Source organism: Carica papaya, chromosome 7 (assembly GCF_054855325.1).
Source record: "Carica papaya isolate Zhongbai chromosome 7, ASM5485532v1, whole genome shotgun sequence".
In the NCBI taxonomy this organism is placed as follows: domain Eukaryota; kingdom Viridiplantae; phylum Streptophyta; class Magnoliopsida; order Brassicales; family Caricaceae; genus Carica; species Carica papaya.
In genome coordinates this window covers 28,895,913-28,909,758 of record NC_142315.1, presented here as the reverse complement: position 1 = coordinate 28,909,758, position 13,846 = coordinate 28,895,913, and the positions used below count along the sequence as shown (strand labels likewise).

The window sequence follows — 13,846 nt, the reverse complement described above, 5'->3', positions numbered from 1 at the left end:
AAAAATTTATGGAACTAAGTGATTTTTTTTATAAAAAAAAAAAAAATTAATTAAATCCACTTGTTTGGTTTTAAGTTTTTATCTGAAAAATAGAATATTCATGACATTAATATAATACTTTGATATATATTATGTTTAGTTAAATATATTTTTCAAAAGTTTAAATTACAATAGTAATATATATTTAAATATATATATAATAAATTTTTTTAAAAGAATATCAATATATTCCCAGATTTTTCAATAAGTTCGGATTCTAAAAATTGGAAACCAAACAAACGAATTAAGAACGAATGCTCATCCTTCTGCCCATGGGCCTCTCCTCGGCTCTCGGATTAGACTGCCCAGCGTGGTTAATAAAACACGCGGGGAAATCGGAGTCCGGCGATAATGAGCGCGTTGTTGCACGCACCCGCTGTCGGATCTCTTTATAATTCGTCCAAGTTGAAGTCAAAGCCCAGCGTCACTTCCCGTTCCTCTTCTTCTTCTTCTTCTTCCAATTCCATGACCTCCTCTGCTGTCCGGATAGCGGTTGTTGGAGATGTCGTAAGTTTCTTCGTCTGCAATTCGTTCCTTCTTTTTATTTCTTCTTAATGTTCTGATTTTTTTTTGGTAAAGCATGATCACTGGAATCTTGAAGAAGATACGAAGGCACTTCAGTTGTTGAAGGTGCGTGCAATTCATCTGTCTTCTTCTCTGTATCTCTGGCTCTTGTTTCCTCTATGTAATACATACATAAATACATAAATACATACAACATACATACATACGTATCATAAACGTGTGCGTCTGTTCACGCACACAGACAAGCACACACGTAGGGCTTCACTATGCTTTTAAATTGTCGCATTGGCATCTATCGGAAGAAGAGCAATAGTGTGCTAGAAACCTTCATTTGGCAGCCTATAGGAGTCTGTTCATCCAATCGAAAGAAATTATTGTAACAGTTAATATGAATATTGAAAGGTATCTGTTTGGAAAAGTGTTGAGGAGATTCAGATGAAGGAGAGACAACATTGTGGAAAATATAACAGGGAAATGATAGCGTTAATTATAGAAAAGAAACAGTTTAAGGCATTACCTGCTGAATCTAAAATTTCCTCATTCCCTTATGTTAGCCCTGCTTTAAGGTAAACCTAGATGAGCAGATTCATCTATACTAGGGCCTGCTAAAATGTGCTCTATTTTTTTGTCTGATTTGGATGTGAATCAAAATAATTCTTCCTTGTCATCTTAAATTATGTTTTCCAAGTTTCACCTACCATCCTAACACTGAAATATCTTGCAATGCAGCCAGATTTGGTGCTGTTTACAGGCATGTTTTCTTCTTCCTTGCTTGTATACTTTTTCTGTTTTCGTAAAATTTGTTATCTACTTTATATCATGTATATTCAAGATTAATTGTGATGCCTTTGATATCCTATTTGGCAACCTAATGTGAATGTTATTTTAATACCGTAGCTTCTCTTACAAACTCTTTGCATTTTGATGATTCCAAATAAGGTAAGTTTGACACCTAAATAGATTAACATGTGTCATCGAGCCATATCTAGATTTGGATCCAGAGTGCTAAGATTTTTTTTTTCTATTTTAACCCTATCTTTGTCCTGTTTCTCACAATACTATCTTTGGGCATTATTCAGGTGATTTTGGTAATGAAAATGTTGAATTAGTTCGAAGTATCACAGATCTTACATTCACCAAAGCAGTTATATTGGGAAATCATGACGCCTGGAATACTCAAGAGTTCCGCAAAAAGTAAGTCCAAGTCTTGATCCCTCAACTCAATAGTGCCTGTTGTTGACATATTGAAGATGTCACCATATTTCAGCCTTGTTCATTCGATCATATCATAGATTTCTTTCTTCTTGATTCTTTACTACTTATTAGCAGTTATCTGCTGTTACAACTCATGCTTTTAAAAAAGTTGTGATGATTTCTAAAATTTATTACTTGAACGTGTTCAACGAGTTATAATTGAATCATATATTTATGTCATATCTAGAATCCAATGAGCTTAGATATCCTAAATTATAGATACAAGGTGTAATTTTTAATCTACACTAATAACTTTCACTGATATCAAATCAGGAAAAAGGATGGTGTTCAACTACAGCTTGAGTTGTGAGTGCATTCTGATCTTTTGTTTCTTTTACATTTTCAGATTATTTCATTTTTCACATGTCATCATATCATTTCTAGATCTTCATTTGCTATTAATTTTATGTACAAATTCAGTGTCATAGTTGGAATCTTTGCATATGTGTGCATACATGGAACCCATCTGTGGATACAGTTATTTTTCTTGTTGTTCTTTGATATCAATGCACAATGCTAATGGCAAGCAGTCTTGGTGAGGATCATGTAGGTTATCGGCGTCTGGACTTTCCTTCGTTAAAGCTTAGTGTTGTTGGTGGACGACCATTTTCATGTGGAGGAGAGAAATTATTTCGGAAAAGGCTCCTGGCACAAAGGTGAGATTATATGATAGCATTTTTTTCTTTAATCAACATATCTGCTTTTCCATGCAGCTTATGAATCTCTGTGCATATATCAAAAAAAAAAAAGTTGGCAATTTCATGTGTCCTCAAGTTTTAAGAAAATCAGATTTCCAATTAAAAAAAAAAAAAGTTTTTCAGATAAACTGATTTGTCAAAGGGAACTAGTTTTGAGGTAAAATGAGGGGGGAAGTAAATCAAAAGAAAACAAATACTTCAATCTATTGCCTTTCTTCATGTTGTCAATCGTGTTTCATTATAGCAATTTTCTTGCCTCAATGATGCAGTCAGTTTGGTTGGTTATATTAGAACTTTTAATATCTTCTGTTGGGTATCAACCTAATTCCCTTGACAGGAATCAATAAAAGTACAAGTATAACTGAACTCGTGAACTAATGCCCCATCCATTAGATTCTGGAATATGAAGTCATACTGTTGTTCTTGTAGCTATCATCCTCCCCGTTAAACTTACAATCCGTTACTTTTTAGATATGGAGTGGAAGATATGTCCGTTAGTGCCAAGAGGATCTATCGAGCTGCCCTGGACACACCAGAAGATCATGTGATTGTATTCCTTGCGCATAATGGACCTACAGGCATACTGGCTGGCTAAATTTCACCTATATTTCGGTTCCTTAAGGCAAGTAAGTGAATATTTGAATCAGTATTGCTGCATTTTTCAGGCCTTGGTTCTGAATCAAGTGATATATGTGGAAAAGATTGGGTGATAGGAGCTGCTGGTGACCATGGTGATCCAGGTAATATAATCTAAGAATTCCAGTTTCTTGTATGCATTATTAGCTCTCCTGTTATGCAGATTAACAGATAATGTGCCAAATGATACCCGTGATTTTGTTTGCTGTGAACTGGGACCTGGTTAACCTGACCAGATGAGATATAGTAAGGAGATTAGCAAGATGATGTTGCTTGCAATTGTGTTGTGTTAAGGTGGATGGTGATTCTGCTAATTATCTTTACAAGAACAACCTTGTGTCACAGATCTAGCACAAGCCATATCCCAGTTAAAAGAGGCAACCAACTTCTCGATCCCACTGGTTGTGTTTGGTCACATGCATAAAGAGTTGGCACATGGAAATGGTCTCAGGAAGATGATAGCGTTTGGGCCTGACAACATCATATACCTGAATGGAGCTGTTGTTCCTAGGGTTAAAACCTTAGTTGATCAAGAAGTAACTGCTGGCAAAAGCATCAAGAATCATGAAGCCTCATACGCCCATCCAGAATCTGTTGGCACCAGGCGAGCATTTACTTTAATTGAGATTTTGGATGGAAAAGTTGGAAAGATTGCAGAAACCTGGGTTGCTGTTATTGGAGATAATACCATATTAGCAGAGGAGCATTTACTATATAAATATGATATTTAATCTTTGATACAATTTCCATTCTCCCATATTTTTGTGTTTGTTTCGATTCTCGTTGAATTTTAGTTAGTTCCGAGTTCTGTTTTTTATAGTAGTCTTCATATGCAAAGTTAGATGGGTAAGTTACCAATAACCCACCTTGAATTCTTTGACGTTGGGGATCTAATTCCTACTTTTTAAGCTGAGTTTTGATCCCCGCCATCAAAGAATTTGAAGTGTCTTGGTAACTTGAACATATAAGTCATGTTCTAATTAGATATATTAAGACTAATATAAGGATTAGGATTAGAAATTAATTAGGAATTGAATGGGAATTAAACCAAAGCAGCTGTATAACAGTTTTAACTATTTTCTGTGCATTGCACCCCTATAATACATACCACAGATTCGAGAAGATACATGTTTTTCTCCAGTATGTCACAGACTTGATACTCGTTTTACCTTCTAAGCTAGTTGTATGTTTCATCCTGGTGTATATTTTTTCCAGTTTTAGCAGGAAAGTTCCATTTTTAACAGGACAGCAGCAGGGCCTTCGTTAGCTTCTTCCAAAGCAATTTGTAAGGTTTATCTTGCTTCTGAAACTAGAAAGATACTCTCTCTGCCTTCTACTTCCATCTTCTTTTCTTGCTCTTATTAACTTCTTTGGATCAATCCTGATCCTGAGTATATATCCATATATCATCACATTAGGGCTTGTCCTATATTATTTATGGACCCGGGTATCCCATTAGCAAACAAAAGAATTGGGTTCTGCACATGGGCCTAATGTAAATGCTGCCCACCCACCAAACAACATGAGGGAATTTTAGATCACACATTCTTCTTCTTTGCCTTTACTGTTATTCAAAGTCAATGATTCCTTTACATATATAATTTCAGCAGTACATATATTTTAATTCTTTGCCACTTGACAGAAGTTATTAGTTTCATCTCTCTTTGATTCTAACTTGTATAGCCCTAAACTTTTATGTGTTTGTGTTTAGAAATCCAAGACCTTACATGTCCTTTAAATTAGTAAGTCATGTAACATGGGAAGAAATACAGATATTCCCGTTGTTAGACACAAAAAAAAAAAAAGGAAATTAAATTACGATGAAGCTAAATTATATGGGTTTAAATTGTTGTGTGTCGTAAAATTTTTGCATAATTTATTTATTTCTTTTGTCCTTTTTGCTTCAAGTCAATAGACGAGAACAGGCCTCCTGCCATTTTGCAGAGGAACTGGTGTGCAAGTGAGCCGAACTCAACAGAGCTTCAGACTTGATTGATCCATAATTTGCCTCTTCTCAATAGGTAGCTGTCTCTCTCTCTCTCTCTCTTGCTCTTTTTTCTTCCAAAGTACATCTACTCACACACAAATACATACATTTATATGACGAGTCCAATAATTTATCAATTATTTATAGTTTGTTATGAAAAGGTATTGACCACATGAGGGGCTGGTCACTGGTTTCCTAGATTTCTTCAATTATGTGTTTATAAAGGAATTAGCTTCATTAAATAATATATATAATTCCATCAAATCTTTTCTTACAATATAATACATCATTACATTTCTTTTCCTAGGGTATATAAATTAATGTTTTATAACAACATATCTTTCTGTCTTTAGTCACTCACTTTTAAGACCGATCTTTCTCTCTCTCTTTTTTTTTTTTCAATCTTCTTTTCTTTTGTTTGATGCATCAACTTCCAAGCATTCAATGGACTTTTTGACTCAAGCTTTTACTTTAGACTTAAGCTTTTAATGTCATGATGAGTGGCAAATTAAGTTATGGATTGGGTTGCCAATTGCCAGGTAATCTAGTTGAATTTCAAAGATTTCTTTAGTAATTTTTTTATATTAATTAATTAATTAATATAAATATATATAATATTTTAACATAATACAAATAATATTTAAAAGAAAATAAACACAATAATATAACTTAATTTTAATTTATGATTTTTTAAAAAAAAAATAGATGTATAAGTTATTCAGTTAAATAATCGTAATAAACTGAATTGCTTACCTATAAGGTTTACTAATTATTTAAATACTTTAGTTTGTGTTGTTTAATTTATATAATTTAGATTTTATAGTAAAATCAAACAAAAACAAAATTCTTTAAATTTATTGATTTATTTTATTATTTTAAATTATTTTATAGATATTTTTTAATAATTTATATTTAAATTAAAACGTGTCAAAAATAATTAGTTCTAAAAGTAATCATAACCAAAAAAAAAAAAATTATGATGACATATTGACCACCATGCTTTTTATCTTGTAATTCTTAGTATCTATCTTTAATAATTTTCCTCAAATCATCTTCTAATTGAATCATATAGAAGAAAATCCCAAAGTCCCAATACTCATCATGAACTTGGCACATGAGCTTAGAAGAAGAACTACTTGTCCCCAAAGTTAAATTTTCATAATTTCTTTTTAAGCCTTTTGGACAGTCAAAGAGTCCCATTAAAAAAATAAATAAACTGTCTCTTGTAAGTAACTCTTAATATTAGTAATGCGTGTTGAATCTTTATTTAATTCTTAAATTCTAGACATTTGTTATGTGTAAGTCAATTATAATTTATATATTCAACATAAATTAAATAAATTTAACTTGTGTATTATTAAATTGACTCTAAACTATATTATTATTTACATTCTCATATATTTAATCTTAATTTATATTGCATTTCCCATTCTTAAATTCTAGAATTTAAATCAAAACCCAACTTAATATTAATGTATTGTTGCTTTAATTTACGAGTTAATCTAACAATTGATGAATTCACTTTTGTTCACTTCTTTTTCAGATGGGTGACAATTTAGGTCCCTCTACTTAATTATTAGTGAGGACCAGAGACAAATGGAGGTCCCTTACTATTGCAATTAAGGTTTTGTCAATTAATTATTTTCATCATTCATCATCACCTACCCAACGCATACCCCACCACACATTCTCTCAATTTCTATCCATTAATTTAATATCTTGATTCGGAAATTTTCTATCAATTCGCAAAATTTTATTTTTTTTTTAATTCGTGAAATAATTTCAATAACTAGATAGACTCGATGTAATTTTTCTTATATTTATTCACCAATTGTCGATTATCTTCGTATTTTAACTCGTATTATTTTAATTAAAAAAATTTAAAATAAGAATGGGAATTATAATTCTTAAATTTTAATAATTATAATAATAAGAATAGTTTATTATTTAGTATTTATCAGAGTAAGATAGTATTTTGAAGGTAGAAAAAATTGAGGAAAAATGGTCAAAGTTGCAGAAGACAGTTGTTAGATTGAGTGAGATGAAAATCCAAAGCAGCAATTCCAACTGTCTATCTTTTCTTTTTTTAAGAAATTATAACAAACAATTGGCTGCAGAGAAAAAGCATTATTGTGGAATGTCTGACTCTGACAATCTCCTCTACCTTCAAAGACTTCACCTGCAGCCTTTGACCAAATCTCAGCCGTCCATCTCTCCTCTTTCCTTTTTATTTTTTATTTTTTATTTTCTTTTTTGTATTTTTAATCTTTTATCCTGAGGAAGTTCCTCTTGTTTTTGGATAAAACAGAAGGGAACAACCTATATACATCCAATGTCATTTATACCCTCCTCCATCTTCAAGACATTTCACAAATAGCTTTCACTCGAAAAAGACACAAAAGTTTGCTGAAATAAGGGTAAAAATGTCATTTCGGTAGTACCCAGAAATCAGTGGCGGTGTTGGTGGTGGTGGTGGTGGTGGTGGTGGTCATTTCATGACCCTGTCACTGAAATAGAAAGTGTTTACAGGTCATCTTCTTCATTGACTAATTTTACCAGTCCAACACACCATGGTTTTTTTTTGCCTTTCTTCTTCCTGTCATCTTTAAAAATAAATAATAAAAGAGTTTCTTTTTATTTATATATATATATTTTTATTATTTTGTAATTATTATTTCTGGGTCTGTTTTCTTCTCCCAAAACATCACCACTTCCAGCTCACCCGCTTAGATCGGATCCACTTCTTCCCCAAACCTTTAATTTCTTTCTTTCTTCTTATTCTTCTTCTTCTTCTTCCTTCTCTCGGTATCCCCATCTCTCAAAAACTCCACTTCGATCATCCCTAGTCAAAAATCTTCATCAAAACCAACATTCAAATAAAAAATTCCCGCATTTGCATAACCAAATCGGTTTTTCTTTTGTCCAACGCAAACTCGTTTAGAAAAACTCCAAAACAAAGCCATTGCATGTGGGTTTCTGCTTCATAATGTCTCTGAAACTTGGTTGTTTCAATTACGGTGAAGGGGGAGAAAGAAGGGGAGAGAAAAAGTGAGAGGGAGAGACACAGGGAAAAACTTAAACCTGGGTGGGTTTATATTTTTGTATATATTTCTCCCTTGTATAATTTGTTTTTGTTTTCCTGTTCAATTAAATTCTATAAAATAATTAGATGGGAAATGTAACGTCGAGTGTGGCCGCGAAGTTCGCTTTCTTTCCGCCGGACCCGCCGACGTACGATGTATGCAGAGAAGAAGAAGGGAGGCTGGTATTTTCCGGAGTGACGGCAGACAAAAACATGGACGTTCATTTGCTAGACACCAGAGGTGGCAACAAGGTTGTCGCAACTTTTTGGAAGCACCCTTTTGCGAGATTCACCCTCTTGTATTCTCATGGCAATGCGGCTGATTTAGGCCAGATGGTTGAGCTCTTCATTGAGCTCAGAGCTCATCTCCGTGTCAACATCATGAGGTTTCATCTCGTTTTTGTTCTTTTCCTTCTTCATTTAAATCTTCTGAGTTCTTCTATCTTGTGCTTCCTTTTGTCCATTTTGGTTGTTTAGAGTTTGCATTTTTTTTTATATTATAAATGGTTCATTCTGGGTCCTCTCTGTTCTTCATTTTCTTTTAATGTTTTTAGTAATACGTTGCCTTTTTTCTTTGATTGAGCTGTTTTTGTTTAAGGTTTTGTTTCTGCTTTATGATGATGATTGGTGGTTATCAGGTAAATTCCTTGTATATATTTTTTGTTTCTCCTTCTCTTTTTTTCTGGCTTTTGCCCGTTTATGTATATCTTGCTTTCTGCTTATGCTATTATTATATATGTGTGTGTGTGTGTGTGTGTGTGCGTGAGTGTATATATAGATCCAATAATTGTTCTCTATGTTGCATGTGTAAGGAGCTTTGTTGTTAATAATTCTACAAATTTTTCATTAATACTGTCAATTTTCAACACAAGCCCATTATCGTCACCAGCTTCTTTTAAAAACAAATTACTCCTGTTTGGAATTTGTGCTTGTTATCTTCGTTTACCTCTCTGATGTTTCTCCCTGCATTTTTTCCTCTAAATTGTTCTAATGGCTTAGGTTAATCTCATGTGTTATGAGGATATCATCATATGGTATTATTCATTTACCTTTTTCTTTCGCTTTGTTGCAGTTATGATTATTCGGGTTATGGAGCATCTACCGGTAAGGTAAGATGAAATCTTTGCAACTAATTCTATACGAAGCTGGCGGCTAGATTTCCTAAGTTGCAGTAGTTAATACTAATTACCTTTTAGCCTTCGGAAAAAAAAAAAAATCCTATTTAGAGCTTTTGCTTAGTTGATCTTATGATCTTTGGATGATATGAAAAGATTCATGGAAGCTAGTGAAGGGAATCTGCCTGTTCATGGAATTCTTTATCTGATGTTTCTGTTACCTTTCGGTTTTGACAGCCATCGGAGTTCAACACGTACTACGACATAGAGGCTGTGTACAATTGCTTGAAGAGAGAATATGGAATTAAACAGGAGGAGTTGATTTTATATGGCCAATCTGTTGGAAGTGGACCCACGTTACACCTTGCTTCTCGTTTACAGAGGCTACGAGGAGTTGTTCTTCATAGTGCCATCCTTTCCGGAATAAGGGTCTTGTATCCAGTCAAGATGACATTTTGGTTTGATATTTTCAAAGTGAGTTAGCTTCAGGTTTTCTTCAGTTATTTTTTTCCGTTGGAAGCTTACCAAGTTTTATATTGAAGGTAGTCCTGTTCTGTTTACAGAATATAGACAAAATTCGGCATGTCAACTGTCCAGTTCTTGTTATACATGTAAGTATCTTGACTAATGCTCTCCATCATTCGCTATCTGATGTATTATTCTGTAGTATTATCGAATGGATTTAAGATTCATAACTCACTTCTTTGCAGATTAAACATTATTCTCTCTGGAAAATTTGTATTCCCTCACAACTAATGAATGCCCAGAATCAGGCAAACTAATACTTTCATAGATTCTATGATATTCCATTGCCATTTGTATGGGAAGTTGGATTAAGAATCTTTCTGAATTCTGACAGGTTAATGGGTTTCATTTGAACCTCTTGCCTTGACTCAGTTCTTGCATTTTGTGTGACTACTTAACTATCCCACGCTATCTTTGTCGTAGAAGAATGTTTTTACTTAAATCATTTTTAATTGAAATCAAAAGGGGATTGTTAGGATTAGATGCGATTGCCATAGAAACCAATGCCATTGCTAACGATAATACCATGCTTATTGTGTGAAGAGGAAGCTGTTGATTCTTCTGATCCTATAACTATACGTCCCAGCAGTCCGTCCAAGTTTATTGTATGGAACTGGTGGAACTGAGGCCATTGTTAAAGAAACACCATGCTTATTGTAATAAGGAGCCGTCGAACTTGTGATCCTATAACCATACATCCAAGCAATCTAAAAGTAGATATTTATTTGTAGGCGAGAGTCTGGTGAATTTCTACAACTCTAGAATGCTTAGAATGGCTTTTTCAGGTGTTTTGACTATGTTTCCAACAAATTTTACGGAATTCATTTATAAATCTACTGCATAATCTCTTTGATTTGTGTGAATCTTTCTCCTGTAACACTTGATGCCGACTTGGTAATTGCTTGTTGGTAGTATTCATTCTCGGATTCTTTGCAGGGTACAGCCGATGACATTGTAGACTGGTCACACGGGAAACGCCTGTGGGAACTTTCAAAAGAAAAGTATGACCCTTTATGGGTCAAGGGTGGAGGTCATTGCAACCTTGAAACTTATCCCGAGTACATCAAACACTTGCGCAAGTTCATAAACGCGATGGAGAAGCTTTCTCTCACCAATCCATCAAAACAACTTACTTCTAAGCCGAGTTTTACAGAATTTAGACACAACAAGTGCTTGAGATTTGGAAAAAAAGTTGCTGGCCAAGATAAGATAGTAGTGAATCAAAACAGGTAGTTTGTTTGTTGCTGTGATGAGATTGACTCCGAGTATACAGACCTGTTCACATGCTTTCAGAGCTTTCACGGTTCCGGTCATTAGCAGCCAAGCTTTTGTCAGGTTTGGTAAATGCTTCTCCAGATTGTGAACTGATCGGGAACCGGTTTAAAACTTTATAATCTGTTTGATCCAGATCCTGTTTGGGTAACCATTTTTGAGGTAGCGAGCTCATGTAATGTACTTTTTTTTTTTTTTTTTACCTCGGGTCGAGACGCGATTCATCAGAAAGTTGATTGCAAATATGGTTGTTGATCTAGCATTGATGTATAATTTAGCAAGGTTGGTCTGATGTAAAAAAAAAAAAAAATCCTGTAATCACCATTATCAGAAAGGAAGAGAATACTAGTGTAATATCTGAGTTAAGTTTCTTCCAAATTGACATTCAAGTTTTGATACCTTCGCCAAAAGAGTACAACTTCACCTAATGTAATTTTTATGATGTTATGCTTGTGGAATCTAATTTTAGGTTAGAAGTAGAATTTCACATATCTTTTGTTTGGTTAATTGTAATTTTAAGACCCAAGAGAACAATAAAAATTTAAATATATATATATATATATCAAATTTATTAAAATAATTATAGAAAAAAAAAAGATAAATGCAAAAAATTCAATTTTTATTTCTCAAAAAATTAATTATTTACCATTAGATACATACAATTTAACAGTAAAAATAAAAGTGACTTGACAGTGGAGGATCTTAAGAGAGAGTTCTTTGAGCTCTGTAATTGGGCTGTATATTTTCTACTTTTGTACCAGGCCCTGAATGTATATATTAATGTTTTTCTTTTTTTTTTTTCAGTACAAAAAAAATTGAAGTCTAAGTTTTTAAACCATTATGACTAATTTAATTCAAAAAATCTAGTTATCATATAATAATCTTTTCGTTCAAAATATAATAAATTTATTGAGATTTAATTTAAAAAAAATAAAATTCACCAACTAAATTATCCAAAACCAATATTTTTGTATAAAAATAATATATAAAAGTGAAAGAAAATACTAGATTTGTGCAGGCAATGTTCGGTGACCGCGGAAGGCGCGGACAAAGGTGAACAGATAGAGAAATGTGAGCCGGGTCAGCATCGAAACCTCACATACATATTATTCAGTTAAGTGATCAATTCTATTAAATCAAATATTATAAATTAATTATTATCATCTTATAGGTTAAATATTTATAAAATAATGACTTTTACAACATCGTTAAGGTTCGAACTCGCGAACTTCGAATAAAACATAAACTTTGTATTCTTGGTGCTCTCATTACCTAATAGCTAATATCACTACGACGTCGTATCATTTTGGAACTGGCCGTGAGGAAGAGAAACCTTTGCCTTGTTTGAATAATGGGCCTTGTTTCAGTCAAGTACCTCCATTTTAAGCCCAAATGCAAGCCAATTTTATATAGATTTGCCCTTAACAGTAATTAAAATTTTACACAATCAACTACATATATGTGTGTATATATATAATAATAATTAATTATTTTAAAAAAATTAAGTTTATAAATATAATAAATTTATTAAAATTTAATTAAATTTAATCGACGTAACGCCATAAATATATTAATAATTTAAATTATTGATTAATTAAATTAAATTAAATATTATAAGTCAGACTACTGTTAATTTATAATATAAATTTTATATTAAAAAAATTATTTAATGGTTTCTAATTAAGTGGAGAATATATGCTTTTATTTTTTTTTTAAGAAAAATATTAAAAGAATATTTTATATTATTATTTAATATATATATATATATGTATATGTATATACATACATGATCACATAAGAAATAGTAATTATAATTAATTTTGTAGATTCCACCGTTTAGATTTGAAATATATTAAGATAATTATTCTAATTACAATTGAATTTTATTCAATTAAAGAATTATATAAATGTAGGAGATACATTCTTTTTTTAAATATATATATATTATGGTGATTTAATTCCATAAAAAAAATTTATTGTGATTTAATTATTATCTCAATCGTGACCTAATTTGTGTACATAATAAATAATTATTAGTTTAAATACAAATTAATTAATTTAAATATTATTTTACTTAAAAATTACGAATTTAAAATAATAAATCTTATAAATATGTTATAATTTAATAATAATTAATTGATAATATTTAATTTAACATAATATATAAATTATTATAATATTTAATTAAATATTATTTATATAACTTATTTTATTAATAAATTAATAAAATTATAATAAGTAAGTTGAACTTTGTGTTAACTAATTATAAAATATATAAAACAAAAAGATATAATGTGGAAGGTAGATTTTATTAGTAGGCTAATCACAACTTATAAGCTGCTATATAGCTCAAGTTGATATACAATATATATATATATACTTGGGTTTGAATATATATATATATATATATAGATATAGTGTGGAGTTGTGAGATGGAATCTCACAGTAAAAAAATCAATTTTAAATAACATTATTACTATTATTATTATATAATTAAAGGGAGAATATCCTTGGCCCTAACACAACATATGTATATTAAAGTAGACTTAATCATGACACACACATATATATATATATACACACATATATATATATATACACACATATATTTTGTTATATCCTAAAGTATTATATAATATAATAAGCACTTATCTCTCTCATCTTAATAATGCTACAATTGATTATTTTTACAAAATTATATAAGTGTTTGGTC

At 31.6% G+C, this 13,846-nt stretch overlaps 2 protein-coding genes across 15 annotated transcripts; both read left to right on the top strand.

The window, feature by feature from the left end:
- The first annotated feature begins 234 nt into the window (after positions 1-234).
- LOC110815626 (Calcineurin-like metallo-phosphoesterase superfamily protein) lies at positions 235-6,769 on the top strand. Of its 12 annotated transcripts, none has more exons than XR_015813346.1 (12): positions 235-546; positions 619-669; positions 1,294-1,315; positions 1,644-1,758; positions 2,092-2,124; positions 2,349-2,474; positions 2,988-3,094; positions 3,182-3,256; positions 3,498-3,756; positions 4,368-4,437; positions 5,068-5,173; positions 6,683-6,769. XR_015813346.1 is itself a non-coding variant. In XM_088207696.1 (11 exons), the coding sequence occupies exons 1-10, from the start codon at positions 391-393 to the stop codon at positions 4,417-4,419; spliced, it is 996 nt and encodes a 331-aa protein (XP_088063822.1). In that variant the 5' UTR covers positions 235-390; the 3' UTR covers positions 4,420-4,442; positions 5,061-5,529. The 12 variants fall into 12 exon arrangements, 5 of the variants coding, with proteins under 5 accessions (XP_088063822.1, XP_088063823.1, XP_088063821.1 ...); XR_015813343.1 differs by having other exon boundaries at positions 5,061-5,173; XR_015813345.1 differs by having other exon boundaries at positions 4,368-4,442.
- A 13-nt stretch (positions 6,770-6,782) lies between these two features.
- On the top strand, positions 6,783-11,535 carry LOC110815625 (alpha/beta-Hydrolases superfamily protein). 3 transcript variants are annotated; one of them, XM_088207700.1, is made up of 6 exons: positions 6,783-7,668; positions 8,309-8,607; positions 9,294-9,330; positions 9,574-9,810; positions 9,879-9,947; positions 10,798-11,535. In XM_088207700.1, exons 2-6 carry the CDS (start codon positions 8,309-8,311, stop codon positions 11,092-11,094), a joined length of 939 nt encoding a protein of 312 aa, XP_088063826.1. In that variant the 5' UTR covers positions 6,783-7,668; the 3' UTR covers positions 11,095-11,535. The 3 variants fall into 3 exon arrangements, with proteins under 3 accessions (XP_088063826.1, XP_088063825.1, XP_088063827.1); XM_088207699.1 differs by lacking the exon at positions 6,783-7,668 and adding an exon at positions 7,686-8,224; XM_088207701.1 differs by lacking the exon at positions 6,783-7,668 and having other exon boundaries at positions 7,689-8,607; positions 9,900-9,947.
- The last annotated feature ends 2,311 nt before the right edge of the window (positions 11,536-13,846 follow it).

What these genes read in the sequence shown, in the direction of transcription:
- LOC110815626 (XM_088207694.1), top strand. Translation starts at nt 391, where the DNA reads ATGAGCGCGTTGTTGCACGCACCCGCTGTCGGATCTCTTTATAATTCG. An exon ending in AGGCACTTCAGTTGTTGAAG is followed by an intron (nt 670 to 1,293) that starts GTGCGTGCAATT and finishes CTTGCAATGCAG; the next exon opens with CCAGATTTGGTGCTGTTTAC. An exon ending in ACTCAAGAGTTCCGCAAAAA is followed by an intron (nt 1,759 to 2,091) that starts GTAAGTCCAAGT and finishes ATATCAAATCAG; the next exon opens with GAAAAAGGATGGTGTTCAAC.
- LOC110815625 (XM_088207700.1), top strand. Translation starts at nt 8,309, where the DNA reads ATGGGAAATGTAACGTCGAGTGTGGCCGCGAAGTTCGCTTTCTTTCCG. An exon ending in CTCCGTGTCAACATCATGAG is followed by an intron (nt 8,608 to 9,293) that starts GTTTCATCTCGT and finishes GCTTTGTTGCAG; the next exon opens with TTATGATTATTCGGGTTATG. An exon ending in GTCCAGTTCTTGTTATACAT is followed by an intron (nt 9,948 to 10,797) that starts GTAAGTATCTTG and finishes GATTCTTTGCAG; the next exon opens with GGTACAGCCGATGACATTGT.